This window comes from Egretta garzetta, unplaced genomic scaffold (assembly GCF_000687185.1).
Source record: "Egretta garzetta isolate BGI_Z169 unplaced genomic scaffold, ASM68718v1 scaffold179, whole genome shotgun sequence".
Classification (NCBI taxonomy): domain Eukaryota; kingdom Metazoa; phylum Chordata; class Aves; order Pelecaniformes; family Ardeidae; genus Egretta; species Egretta garzetta.
This window is the reverse complement of record NW_009270001.1, coordinates 2,062,965-2,077,875: the sequence shown is the minus strand read 5'-3', so window position 1 is coordinate 2,077,875 and position 14,911 is coordinate 2,062,965. Positions and strand designations below refer to the sequence as shown.

At 43.0% G+C, this 14,911-nt stretch overlaps 1 protein-coding gene across 1 annotated transcript; it reads left to right on the top strand.

The window, feature by feature from the left end:
• The first annotated feature begins 465 nt into the window (after positions 1–465).
• Positions 466–14,526, top strand: LOC104134198 (elongation factor 2-like). Its single transcript, XM_035903091.1, is given in 16 exon segments — positions 466–674; positions 1,378–1,559; positions 2,014–2,225; positions 3,484–3,536; positions 3,538–3,663; positions 4,623–4,731; positions 5,214–5,269; positions 5,271–5,387; positions 6,842–7,100; positions 7,616–7,735; positions 8,157–8,191; positions 8,193–8,327; positions 8,329–8,473; positions 8,870–9,052; positions 10,668–10,800; positions 14,191–14,526. Coding segments are annotated over 16 exon segments (2,208 nt in total). The 5' UTR covers positions 466–492; the 3' UTR covers positions 14,352–14,526.
• Positions 14,527–14,911: the final 385 nt, after the last annotated feature.

Below are 14,911 nucleotides of genomic sequence, written 5' to 3'. Positions count from 1 at the left end.
CCTGACAAGCCCTGGGAGATGGAGAGCAGGTGAGGGAGGGAGACTTGGCAAAGAGAGGGGCGGCGGCGGTGGGAGGAGAGGACAAGGACAAGGACATGCACCGAAGCTCTGATGAGAGCTGCAGCTTGCAGTTCTGTGCACTAACTCTCCTGTAAAGTTTGGCGGGATGAGCTGTTCCGTCTCCGCAGGTGGATGCTTCGTTTCTGTGGCAATCGACATTTTGTGACGTGAAATCTCAGCCATATTTTAAGTTATGCCTCCACTCTTCATACTTAAGAAAACATGCCAAAAATGTGAACAACTGTTTGTAATACTAAGCTTAAAAGTATGAACAGCTTCATTTCTTCTTTAGATTGTGAGTTAATAAGAAACAGCAAAAGCTTAAAATTTCACATAGACCTTTCTATACTTTAAGAGGAAGCAATAACTCATTTTCTTTTTTTTTTTTCCCACATTCAGGTGAATTTCACAGTAGACTGGATCCAAGCAATCATGGACAAGAAGTCCAATATTAGGAATATATCTGTGATTGCTCATGTTGATCATGGCAATTCAGCCTTGACAGACTTCTTGGCATGTACAGCAGGCATCATTGCTTCAGCCAGAGCAGGAGAAACGCGATTCACAGGCACAAGGAAAGATGAGCAAGAAAGATGCATCACAATCAAGTCTCTGTAAGAATTTGTTTGTATCTTCCTTTTTTTTCTTCCTTTCTTTTTAGTCTGAAGACAGAAAAATGGTCTGCTGAAAGCCTTGCATCCTGTCAGATCTTTTTTTCGGTTGACATGTGAATCAAGCTGTGCATTACGGAACAGAAGTCCACAGTCTTCAGAGTGCTATCTGGGCAATTTTGTAGTAGAGCTTTTAAGTGATATCTAGCAACCATTCTTACCTCCTCACTATGGAGAAAGACACCTTCGGGGAGATTCTTAGTGGCAACCTTCATTTTTATTGGATTGCCTACAGACTGATACTGGGTTCCTCCAAGCCACTATGGTGGGCAGTGTCTTCTTGTTATTTCCACTGTCTTTGATGTCTGCAACTGCAAAGTTAGCAAGTCGTAAAGTGATTAGGAGCATGTCTCTACAAGTGTCTGACAGTGATATTATGCTATGACTACCATCTTGAGGTGTTGATTTTGAATAAGAATAAAAATTAATTACATCCAAAGCAGAATTTTAGACCCTAAGAACTTTAGACATTGAAATGTTGAAGTCTTCTTGTGGTCTTTCCTTTAAGTACATCAAGAAATATTGGCACTGTATAGTTGGTATATAGTATATGTAGCAGCTATAGTTGCCTGACCAATGCAAATTTTAAAATCAGCAAATTATGAAACACTATTAAATCATTAAAGTGAATCGTCTTCTCTTGCAGGGCAATTGCTGCATATTATGAACTCTCAGAAGATGACTTGGCCTTCATCAAACAGTGTAGGGATGGTTCAGGTTTTCATATTAACTTAATTGACTCCCCTGGACTTGTTGATTTCTCCTCTGAAGTTACAGCAGCTCTCCATGTCACTGTTGGTGCCCTTGCTGTGGGTGACTGTGTTTCAGGTAAGCATGCCCTTCAAATCAGGAAGACCTCAGTGTACTTTATTTTCTTCCTCTTAAGAAAAAAAAAAAAAATCTGATGGAAGAAGCTTCTTTCTCTGAAAATTTGACTTCTAACGGTATGAATTCTGATTTGCAGTCTTAGCCCATGGCTTTTCCTGTATTTTAGAAGGTGATATCCACTTTGTATCCAGCTTGCGGGTTGAATGTAGAGTAACTGAGGAAATAAAGTCAATCTTTCAGTAAAATCCTAGGGAGTGGAGCTGCCTGTCATTCTTCTCCTCCTTCACTTAGAAAATGGAGTGATACATGCAACTAAGTAGTGACAGTTTCAGGGAGTACCGAGACTACCACCAAATTCCCAGTTTGAATTTCCCAGTCACCACTGTACAAAGGAGATTAGAGATCTTGCCCACATATGTAACGCATGTTTTAATTGTGCTTATATTTTTTGAAGGGGTTTGTGTACAGACAGAGACTGTTCTCCAGCAGGCTATTGCAGAACGTATCAAACCAGTATTGATGATGAACAAAATGGATCCTGCTTTGATGGAATTGCAGCTGGAGCCTGAGGAACTTTACTACACATGTCAGTGTATTGTGGAAAATGTCGATGTCATCATTTTCACCTACGGAGAGGGTGAAACAGGACCAATGGGTAATATTATGGTAAAGAAAACTTTAAAACTTTGCTGTGGTTGAAATCCTGTTTGCCTTGATATGAAACAGTTGCATGTACTTATGGCAGTTCAGATCTCTGGCCAACCTGAAGGAGCCATTCTTTAGTCCCGTTCCACCCCCACTGCTTCATACTTTTTCCTTTGGGGATATTATTTCAGACCAACCAACTGGGGAGCAAAAGCAACTAGAAGAGAGGAGAGAATTCACAAAGCAGATCAACTTCTAGTGATACTTTCTCGCCAACAAAATGTGTAACGTGAAGCCAGTTCCTCAGTGTCATTCAAACATGAAATGTCAGATGTTTGCCCGGGGGAAGCTATCGTTTGAAATTTAAGGCAAAGGACCAGAAGCCAGAAGGTTAGCTTTCTGTGCCTGACTTTGCTGCTTGTGTCACTTACACGACAAGAAATATGGACTTTCTGCTATTCCTGACTGATAACACATTTAATTTACTCTTTTCCAATCAGAAGATGTAGGTCTCTCTTATTCTACCAGTAATTATATCGTAACATGCTGGATGTCTTTGGAAGGATGGTTTAGAACTAGAAAGACAAATGGTATTTCCTATATTGCAACTGAGAATTGTAAAATAACTAAACTAGGTCGATTGCAAGTCTTCTCTAGTGGTCCAGCTGTTAGAGTAAGGAATTGTCAGAATCAGGCTGCTTCAGATAGTATTTTTTCCACCAAATAGCTACGAGACAGACCTTCTCACCAGAGATTTCAGACCTGGTTCCCTTTGTTTAAATGTGATCATCCTGTACCAGTTTGTTTTATGGCTAAAATTGACTGCAGCTTCACCTACTTATGGGAACAAAGGACTTTGGGCTAGGATTGTATTCTGATTCTTATATTCCATGAACCTCAGCCATTCTTAAGTCAGACCAGTTTTATCTGTGTGGCAGGAATAGCGACCTATATTTTAATTTGCAGAGGAAGTTCATGAACAATTCAGTTAATATTGTTTACAAAGTCATAATCCTCCAAATCCTACTTGGCACTTTACAAACATGTTTCTGAAATTTTTGTTTTAGCCTTCATTATAAATATTTCCACTGTGTGGGACAAAGTAAGGTTCTGGCTTCGAAGTAATATTCAATAGACCCATTTTAGGGGAAGTATTTCCTTGTTGTATGTTTCAGAAAATATTTGGCATTTTTACTGATCCTACCTGTCACTGAAAGCAAATCATATGTTTCAAATCAGTGTTTTGTGAAATGCATTCCCTTTTTGTCCCCTTTTAAAGATTGATCCAGTTGTCGGTACTGTTGGGCTTGGCTGTGGTCTGTGTAGCTGGGCATCTGAAGCGGTTTGCCAAGATGTATGTAACCAAATTTACTGCCAAAAGTGAAAAAGCACAACTCCCTCCAGCTGAGCGTTCAAAGAAAGTGGAAGAGATGATGAAAAAACTTTGGGTGATAAGTAAGTAACGCAGTACGTGTGGAATGAATGTAGACACATGCTTAGATACCACAGTGATGCTCGAAGGGTATCAGTGATGCATACCCAGTGCATGTTGAATATGTGCTTCAGTAAAACTAAGCTTTCATAGGCAGCTTAGAAAGCTAGTTAGAGACATGAGTTTGTAACTCTTACAACAAAAACATTTATGTACCAAAGAGAGGCAATTGGTTGCAATGCAGATATGCTGTATGTATGTACCTTCTGTGGTGAGTTCTGATAACCTGCTCCTTAAGAGCAGAGAGAGAAGATTCACTCTCAGAACTTCAGAACATAAATGTTTTTATTGAACTGCATAGGTAGAATGAATACACAACACAAGATTATGCACCAAATCCAGTCTTTTGATACCAATCAGTATTTCTGTGAATTTAATGAACCTTAAGCTGTAGCTCGTAAACAATGGAGTTAATTTCCTATTAAATATGTACAGAACTTGCTGTTAACAGAATGCTTTATACATGTGTGAAAGCTCGATGTATTTGCTTGTCTTCTGATGCCTTATAATAAATGAACTTAACTTGACTCATTTAGCTTGTAGGGTACTCTAAAATTTCTCTCATATGGTATTTAAATGATTTTAGGAAAGCTTCAAAAGGCAGTTATAGATAACGGTGGAGTAAGAGAATTCTTGGTTTGCTTACAGTGTCTAGTTCCCTGTAACAGCCTAAAAATGCACATTGAAGTCAGTGTTTTTAGGTGTAGTAAAAAAACCTCCAAAACCTAAACAAACAAAAAGCCATCCTTTGCCTCCCCAAACATCTAAAAGTTACTGCTACATTCAAATAAGGATTAGCCACATTTCTGCTATTTTAATCTCTGCTTAAATGAAACTTTACAAAGTTTTCTTTTAAAAATAACCAAGTGGAAATTCACAGGAAAAGTGGATACTCCTCAAGTTCAAACTGGGTGAGTAAAAATAAGCATTTTCTTCAAATATTTTGATCCAGCAACTGGAAAATTCAGCAAATCAGCTGATGGAGAGAAGTTTCCAAGGATATTTTGCCAGCTAGTTCTGGATCCCATCTTGAAGGTAAAGCAATATTTTGTCTTGATTTGGTTGCAAGGGTGTAAGGAAAGACTTCTTTTAGTTTAGCAGGTTAGCTCTTAGGAAAGCCATCCTTCTTATAAAGTAGGTCTATACTTTCTGTAGAGACTAGATAAAATTCTGCTGTATGAGAACAATGTGAAAAAGCTGGGACAGAAGTAGAAGGCAGCAAATCTGAGTGGTCTCTTCACTGAAATAACATATTCCGTGTATCGTTAGATTAAAGATTTGTGCGTCTCGTGTGTGAACCTCTTCTGACAGGAATTTGGAATTCCCTTTGAAATTAGAAACATCTGATACAATCTATTAATCTTGAGCTGTATGATCCTTGCAAATAGTTTCTCAAAACAAAAGCCCAGAACAGAGAAACCAGAAGGTTTTCAGACATACAACATGTTTAAGATAAATGGTAAGCAAAACCAGTCTCTGTTATATTACTTACTCTGGTTGCTATAAACTTGTTTCAGGTCTTTGATGCCATTATTCATTTTAAGAAGGAAGAGGCAGCCAAACTGATAGAAACCTGATATCAAGCTAGACATTGAAGATCAAGATAAAGAGGGAAAACCCCGTCTTAAGCTAACTTGGCCTTTCTACTTCATTAGAATTGCCAACATGGTAGCATTTCTTACCCTTGAGCTGTGAAATGGGAAGTCTTTTAGGTCTTTCTAAAATCCACAGAAACTTACCTCAATTGTCTTTTTATAATCTGGTCAGTGGTTAATTTGTACGTCAGGAATGTCATGATTTGAAATAAGGTGTTTGTAAGTGTGTTGCAGCATACAAGAGACATACATGTTTTGATTTAAGAAAAGGGAGAAAATTTTTATTTTATACATTAAAAACCCCACCGATACTGCCTCCCTCCCTCTTCTCAAGGTGTAATTGCAATGCTAAAACCAAGCGTCTATCGCCGCCCCTGTGTATGGATGTGTAATCAGAAACATGGTTTCTGGTTGGCTCTCAGAAATTGTCCTGGTTTCGGCTGGGATAGTTAATTTTCTTCATAGTAGCTAGCATAGTGCTGTGGTTTGGATTTAGTACCAGAAGAATGTTGATAACACACTGATGTTTTTAGTTGTTGCCAAGTAGTGCTCAGACTACTCAAGGACTTTTTGAGCTTCTCCTGCTTGCCCAGGTGCATAACAAGCTGGGAGTACAGCACAGCTAGGACAGCTGACCCAAACTGACCAAAGGGCTATTCCATACCATAGAACGTCATGCTCGGGGGGGGTTAGTTCGGTTGGTCGGTCGGTCGCGGGCAGAGTGATCGTAGCTCAGGGACTGCTCGTGGCTCGGGACGGGCTGGGCATCGGTCGGCGGGTGGTGAGCAATTGCATTGTGCCTCATTCGTTTTGTATATTCTGTTTATTCTGTTATCATTCTCATTATTATTATTATTATTTTCTCTTATTAAACTGTCTTTATCTCAGCCCTCGGCTCTAACCTTTTATTTTATTTCCGATTCTCTCCCCCATCCCACTGAGGGAGGGGGGAGTGAGCGAGCGGCTGCGTGGTGCTGAGTTGCCAGCCGGGTTAAACCACGACAGAAATTCAAGTATATTAAAGAACACTGCTGAATTTCGGTCAACCTTTTGAAGAGTAATGTCCGAAAGCGCGTGATCACTTTCTGTGCAGCACTGAATGTTAAGAGCAGAGACTTTAAGAAACTCTCTGGTTCCTGTGTTAACTCATGTTCTCCTCAAGTATGTTAAAACCCCCATGAAAAGGGAGCCCAGGGGATACATCACTGGAGAAGGGAAATCCATCCCAATCACTCTGGCCAGAGAGTTAAGAAAACATTTGGTTTTATTTTTGTCTTCCATATATGGAAGATACAGCCATAAGATACAACTATTCGTGGACCTTTTTCTTTCTACTATTGTAATCTGTTGTCAGCAGAGAAGAAGGACATTTGTGTTTTATTTCAGTTAATCCAAGAAACATTTCAACAGAAAGTTTAGGAAAGTCACTAGCCCAAGGAGAAAAGGAATGCAAGGAATGCTGGTTTTCATTAATTCAAGCATAACAGTATTTGGAAATACTGGGGATGAAAAAGTATTCAAGGATTGTTGCTCATCCTCTGTCTTTGTAGAACCATTTTGATGATGGGTTCTTATGTTGAGCCCATTGAGGATGTACCTCGTGGCAACATTGTTGGTCTAGTTGGTGTTGACCAGTTTTTGGTGAAGCCGGGTGCCATTGCCACCTTTGACCATGCCCACAACATGAAAGTGATGAAATTTGGTGTTAGTCCAGTTGTACGTGTTGCTGTCAAAGCAAAAAACCCTGCTGATCTACCAAAACTAGTTGAAAGTCTAAAGCATCTGGCCAAGTCTGATCCTATGGTTCAGGTGAGTGTTAGCTATAAGATTTAGCTTTAGAGCTACTGGTTTGCAGTGCAATACCCAAAGCACTCAGCTTTATTCACAGAGAGCTCTTTATGTGATCTAATGGCATGGCTGCAGGCTCAAAACAGTTTCCAGCTGTGATTGTATGAGCTAACACAAGATAAATAGGCATAAGTTCAGTCAGCATTTGAATAGGAAGATCCTGAGGAAAAACACAAACTCTGCAGCAATTAGTGTTGGGGTTTTGAGCAGTGCTTTTTCCTTACACTTACTTTAATGCTCAAAGACCTCAGTAGGATGGGAACTATGTTTAGTGTGAGAGTACCCAGTATTGTTGGTGAGAGGATTCACCCTGGAGCAGTCCTGCAACCAATATAGAGATGATAATTTATTAAATTTTTGAATACTCGGGGTTGAGCGGTTTGGGGATCTGACATTTTTCTGATTTACTCTGTGCCTGTTTCTCTTAATACTAATAAATTCTTAAAATGTTTACTCCCTACTATTTCCTCTTCTAGTGTATTATTGAGGAGACTGGTGAACACATCATTGCTGGAGCAGGGGAGCTGCATCTAGAAATTTGCCTTAAAGATCTGGAAGAAGATCATGCTTGTGTTCCAAGGTATTCAAGAATTTTTGTGGGCTGCAGTGTATGGAATATGACTAAATATTAACCTTTGAAAATACCACTTTAATCTGCTGTTCTTGGTTTCCTTAAAGCAATTTGAATTCTTTTAGGAGATCAACCAGTTAAATAATAAAAGGAATTCTTTATTAGCTCATTGAAGGAGCTTAGACTTAAGACAGCAATGTGAAGAAAACCCAGTGGACAGGAAAACTAACTAACTCAAACAGTGGTGGTAACCATAGATGTGCTGCTGAAAATGCCGTTGTGTTTCTTGATGAAGCTAGCAGAGCATGCCTGGATGACCGAGTGGACCTGGCATTAACACCCTGCCTTAGGGGGAGAAGCCGCACTTCATTGAATGGCATTTGATTGGTGCATGGAAATGGTCAGCTTTGTACTTGGGAATTTTTTGTATTTGATCTACTCCACAGAAATCAGACCCAGTTGCATCTTGCCGTGAGACGGTGAAGCCAGGTGTGCTTAACCAAATCTCCCAACAAACACAACAGGCTGTATATGAAGGCTCGACCCTTTCCTGATGGCCTGGCAGAGGACGCAGACAAAGGGGAAGTCAGTTCCCGTCAAGAACTGAAACAGCGTGCGGGATGTGTCTGAGGCTTGTAAGATTTGGTGCTTTGGGGCTGATGCTACCAGTCCAAATATCTTAGCTGACATCACAAAAGGTGTCCAGCGTCTAAATGAAATCGAAGACAGTGTTGTTGCTGGTTTCCAGTGGGCTACGAAAGAGGTAAGTGTCATTCTATATGTTGTCCTTGTATCTTGTGTTACTGAAACGTATCTGAGCTCTATTCATGTGAAATCTTTAGAAACTGTTGATAACTGGTAAGAACAGGGTGGTGGGCTAGCTGGAATTTGTCCCCACTGAAGAACATACGTCACTCAACCTATGTAATGAATACATTGTTGTCTGGATATTGTAGTGTTTGTTTCAAGTGTGAGTTCTCAAGTGCTACAGGAGCATTTCAGTCCTCCCTAGAAGGACTCCGCTGTGTGTATAGTGCACGCTGCCTCGGTCCGAATAGAACTGTTCAGCGTCAGGCCAGAATCCTGCTAAGTGAAGGTTTGTATCTTAGAAAGTCCTGAGCAGTATCACACCTTTGTTTTCCCCTTTTTAATACTGCAGGGTGTCTTGTGTGAGGAGAATGTGAGAGGTGTTCATTTTGATATCCATGATGTCATCCTGCACGCTGATGCTACTCACCGTGGTGGTGGGCAAATCGTTCTGACTGCGAGGAGGGTTCTGTCTGCCTCTGCTCTGACGGCACAACCCAGGCTTATGGAGCCCGTCTGTCTGGTAGGACTACAGGTATGCTGCAGGGTATTGCATTTGAGATGATAGAATTATAATTTAGGTTGGAAAAGACCCTTATGGGCATAGAGTCAAACCATAAACCTAATGCTGCCCACAACAGAGATGCAACAGAACTATTTATCGTGTTTCCACATGCTCTTCTGAGAAACCATGATAGCTCTGTTCTCTGTCAGTGATCAGTGTCAGTGATGCAGAGACTTTTGTTTGCGGACACGTTTTTCATTCCAAAGTTAGAAAAGGTTAAACAGAAACAGCAAAATATAGGCGGGGAGGGGAATTGTGTTGTTCTTTATGAATTGCCAGTACTTTTGGGGAAGTTATGATTTGGGTTATTTTTCTTTTTCCCCTCCATTTTTTCTGTCACTGCAAACATTCAGGAGAACAAACAATGGGTATTCTAAATAACCAGAAAGAGCAGCATGGATTTTTTTATTTTCTTTAACAAGCTTTTTTTGAGCTGTTTAAGCATTAACTTCTATACTTCTATCCTTCACATAACTGGATTTTCTTGGTAAATTAAATTCTTCCATAAAAGAGCCTGGTAAATATATTCCATGCAAAAAGTATGGTTTTATGTGAATAGCTGTATTTGGTGATACCAAATTGTCTTAACTGTCAAAAAGCAATTGGAAGATTTAAAACCTTCTTTTCATAGAATCATAGAATCGTTTAGGTTGGAAAAGCCCTTTCAGATCCCCCAGCCCAACCGTTCCCCTACCCCTGCCATCCCACCTCCAAACCCCGGCCCTCACCACCTCATCTGCCCGGCTGTTAAATCCCCCCAGGGGTGGGGACTCGACCCCTTCCCTGGGCAGCCCCTTCCAGTGCCTGACAGCCCCCTCTGTGAAGAAATTTTTCCTAATGTTTAACCTAAACCTGCCCTGGTGCAACTTCAGACCATTAATTAAAAATTAATTCCAGACTATGGTGCTGGGTGGCAGGCAGGAAATCTACCAGCTCAGTTGCTTAAAAAATGCCTTTAGCCTCGCGGGTTGAAGAAGATGCGTGCAAGTAAGGACAAAACAGCAAAATGGAGAATTTTTTCCCTTTGATGAATTGTGAGACCTATTGTGACAAAGCAGGGGAGTTTTGCAGCCTTAGTGGTACGTTTCTAAGCAAATGTGGGGTTTTTTAAATAAGTACAGTTTTTACCAGAGTGCCTGTCAGCTATGTTGTACGTTCTAAGATAAGGTATGGCGAGATCCTGTTCGTATAAAATTTGCATCCTGTAGTAAATGCATTTATTACAAAGCACTAGAGGACTCTGCTTTCTTGTGCCCAAAGATTGCTGAAGGTAATTCACTGAGCGTATGCGCTTTTTGCCTCACTTTGTGTATGTAAATACAATCAAGTACAGTCATTACGTACAGTAACCGGCAACTTCACAGGCATGTGAGGCAGGGGAGGCAGGCAGAGCCTCGGGAAGATGTCTCAGAAGTGAGAGTGAAGCCACTTGTTACGCTTGAGAGGAATTTTTCTAAGCAAGGAGCTGTCATGAGAAAGACATCAAGAGAGCTGTCTAGAGGGATTGTCCAGTGCTGCCTGGCTGTTTTTTAATAACCGGTGATCTTCTCCTTTTACATAACTTGATAGGATTCTTCTTTTATAGAGCCCAGAACAAGCGGTTGGTGGGATCTGCGGTGTGCTGAACAGGAAAAGGGGATGCACTTTTGAAGAATCCCAAGTGGCAGGAACTCCAGTGTTTGTGGTCAAGGCGTACCTACCTGTAAATGAGTCATTTGGTGAGAAAATGCTTTTTCTGTTACCCACCTGCAGTTAAAGACAGACTTCTGCAGGATGAAAGGGACTTCAGAATTCCCATTTTATTAGCTCCACACTTCTTCCTCTTGCCCCTTTGCATCTTCACTTCAGAACAAATAGCTTACTCCTCCTTTTTCTGGCAGCCTACTCCTTTGGGCTTTCATGCCAGCAGAGGGTGCCAAAAAGATGTGGCAGCTCCTGCACATTAAGACTTCTCAGTGTACACCCTTCAGTTTCCGTGCTCCTGCACATTAAGACTTCTCAGTGTACACCAGGTTCGGTTTCCATCATTTTAAGTCAAGGTCTTCCGCTGAAGCAAGCCTGGAAGAAAGAATTGGTCTTCAGCGGCAGCACACTAGAAAATCTTTAAAAGAAGGACAGACTGCCAGCCTGAGTAGCTTAAGTGGCATTACTCCCTCTTGCCAATCTTACAACAACCTTTAAAATAATAATCTGAACCTTCTTACACTGCCCCTGAAGCTTCAAATTTTCAGTGTGGTACGGAGCCCTTCCTCTGGAATCGTGTCCCGTTTCCCTCCTCCCTGTTTAAGGATGCACTTCTAGAGTATCCTGTGGCATCGTGACAGCAGGTTTATCGCTGTCATGGGCTGTGTTTGGAATTCCTCCCATGGTAAAACTGGAAGAAGTGTCATGTTTTATTTTGGAGGGGGCTTTACATTAGTGCGGTCACTGCTAAAATAAATCAGTGATGAAATAAGAGACGCTTCGCTTTTAAAGTCTAACCTGGCAATTTAACTTCTTAAAAGAACAATTTACACATGCGTTTGTGTGGCTGGCTGGGTTTGGAGTATTTTGGGGTTTTTTCCCTTCTCCAAGTTTCCACAGAGCTTAAAACAATTTCAGAGAGAGACACGTTTTCCAAACATGGAAAACCAACAAGTCTAAGCTTAGATTTGGTAGACTGGGCTCTCAGTCTTAACTTACGCAGCACATTAACATCCTTATTCTGCAAAACTGCCTCTCTGGTTCCTTGCCAAAGCTGCTGTTGACCATTGCTAAAACAGCGATCTACAGACACGGGGAAATACCGGTATTCCTGGAAGCTGGTGCTTAGAAGGGGTCCTTCAGTAGCCAAGCCTCAGTTCACGGGTCCTTCAGTAGCCAAGCCTCAGTTCACAGGCAGGGGTCCCTCAGTAGCCAAGCCTCAGTTCACAGGCAGCGGCTCTTCACAGGACTGGATACTTGGGGAAAAGGGACGACACTGCTATGAAGGTGAGGAAATGGCAAAGGAAACGCCTGTGCATTTTCAGTTGAATGTAAAGCTCCTGTACTGGAAGGCTAAATGTCGGGTTAGCCCAGTGTCTTGTTCGTGGCAGTGACTGAAAGCGAGCGCTTAGGGAAAAGAACAAGGTAAGCTGGTGTAAAACTTCCCCAGCTGCTTTTTTAGAACCAGTTTCAGAGGCTTCCTTGGGCAGATCAATGTAATAATCCTCGGTAGGTTTCTTTATGAGGTTACTCAGCCTCAGTTACTCAGTGTAAAACGTCAGCATCCACAGCACTGGCAAGGACTTCCACCGACCTGGCTGTGTGAAGAGCTGCCTTCTTTCGTGGCTCCTGGACCTGGCTCCTGCTAGCTCCAACCGAAGCTTGCTTTGTATCAAAACGAGCGTGAGCTCATTCTGAGCTTTATCTGCTGTGTCCCTGTCACTTAATTTTTAGCCCTCTCTATCCTTCCTACTCTGTTGCTGCTCTCGCCATGCTGAAGAGCCTTAACTTGCCAAGCGTGTTCCTTTGTGTGGAAGCCAGGTCAGGCCTTTGGTCATCTCCAGTCCCCTTCTCCAAACTTTTTCTGCAGTTACTGCTTCTGATGGGTTGACCCTGGCTGGACACAGGTGCCCACCAAGCCACTCCATCACTGTCCTCCTCAGCTGGACAGGAAAGAGAAAATATAACGAAAGGCTCATGGGTTGAGAAAAGGGCAGGGTGAGATCACTTGCCGGTTACTGTCATGGGCAACACAGACTCAACTTGGGGAAACTAGTTTATTCTCCCCCTGCTCTGATTTGACTGGTAATAAATTAAAAAAACCTGAATCTTAAAACACCTTCCCACCCCCACCCCCTTCTTCTCAGGCTCAACTTTGCTCCCGATTTTCTCCACCCTCTCCCCCTGAGCAGCGCAGGGGGACATGGAATGGGGTTTGGGGTCAGTTCATCACATGCTGTCCCTGCTGCTCCTTCCTCCTCAGGGCAGGACTCCTCACACTCCTCCCTGCTCCAGCCTGGGGTCCCTCTTTCACAAACTACTCCAGCGTGGGTCTCTTCCATGGGTTGCAGTTCCTCAGGAACAGACTGCTCCAGTGTGGGTCCCCTGCAGGGTCACAAGCTGTGCCAGCAAACCTGCTCCAGCCTGGGCTCCTCTCTAAATGGGTCCACAGGTCCTGCCAGGAGCCTGCTCCAGCACGAACTTCCCACAGGGTCACAGCCTCCTTTGGGCACTTTCACCTGCTCCAGCCTGGGGTCCTCCCTGGGCTGCAGGTGGGGATCTGCTCCCCCATGGGCTCCCTGGGCTGCAGGAGCACAGCCTGCCCCACCATGGGCTGCACCCGGGGCTGGGGGGAATCTCTGCTCCAGCACCTGGAGCCCCTCCTGCCCTCCTGCTGCACCCACCTGGGGGGCTGCAGGGCTGCTCCTACCACACCCTCCAGCTGCAAATGCTCGGGTGTTTTCTTTTTTCCCCCCTTTTCTTAAATATATTATCCCAGAGGCGCTACCACCATCGCTGATGGGCTCAGCCTTGCCCAGCAGCATTGGCCCTGTCAGACAAAAAGGAAGCTTCTGGCAGCTTCTCACAGAAGCCACCCTTGTGCCCCACCACCACCCCCATTGCCACACAAACCCGATACACTGCTTTTACAATAAAGGAACTGCAACTGCACAGATTTTATAATAAAACTTTATTATAGAAAGGTGCAGGCTTCCACTGGAGATAACATTTTGTTTTCTGTTCCTTTCCCAGCAGGTACTAGCACTTGATTTCTCATTGTGACTGCTTCTAACACTTGGGCACTACTGACTGACTTACCATAAGGATACTTACCATAAACCTAAGACCTCAAACTGAGCGGTAGTCGTCGGTTCAGGTCCTGAGACATAAACACCACCATTATTTCCCCCATACACTTTTCTGTCTGTCTTGAATTTATTTGCCTTTTTATTGCCAATTCACTCACTGACATGAGAGATTTCTGCAGTCCTTCGGAGCCGGCCTCATTTTGACCTGCAGTTTCCCACAGGTGCTGGAAGTGTTCTTAGGGTTTTGTTTTGTGCAGAATTTCACAACAAACCAGTTCTGGTTTTTTTCCTGTAGCTTGCTCATCCTTTTTTGTCATTTTTTTCCTTCCACGCTAGGTTTTACCGCCGAGCTGAGCTCCAGCACCGGTGGCCAGGCTTTTCCACACCGTGTCTTTGATCACCGGCAGATTTTGCCTGGGGATCCTTACGAGGCAAATTCTTGTCCTTGGCAAGCTGTGGCTCGAAGGAGGATACGCCACCTCCGGGTAACTTCCTAGATAAGTTATAATCGCTTCTGTTTCACGTTGCGCAATGCACTGCCCGCTTCCCTCTTGATTACCGTTCCCTTAGAAAAGCAGGAAGGAAAGGGAAAATTTTAGTGTCGCACTGAATCCACACACAGTGGTGTTAGCACGGTGCGGTGGTGGCACGATCACCTACTAAAAAAAAGAAATAAAAATGACGTGCTAATTTGATTTAGAATCATAGAATCATAGAATGTTTAGGGTTGGAAGGGACCACTAGTGGTCATCTAGTCCAACCCCCCTGCAGTGAGCAGGGACACTGCTAACTAGATCAGGTTGCGCCCGCCCCCATCCAACCTGGCCTTGAATGTTCCCAGGGATGGGGCCTCCACCCCCTCTCTGGGCAACCTGTTCCAGTGTTTCACCACCCTCATTGTAAAAAATTTCTTCCTTACCTCTAGCCTGAACCTACCCTGTTCTAGTTTAAAACCATTTCCCCTTGTCCTAACACAGCTGGCCCTATGAAAAAGACGTTCCCCATCTTTCCTATAGGCCCCCTTTAGGTACTGGAAGGCCGCAATCAGGTCTCCCCG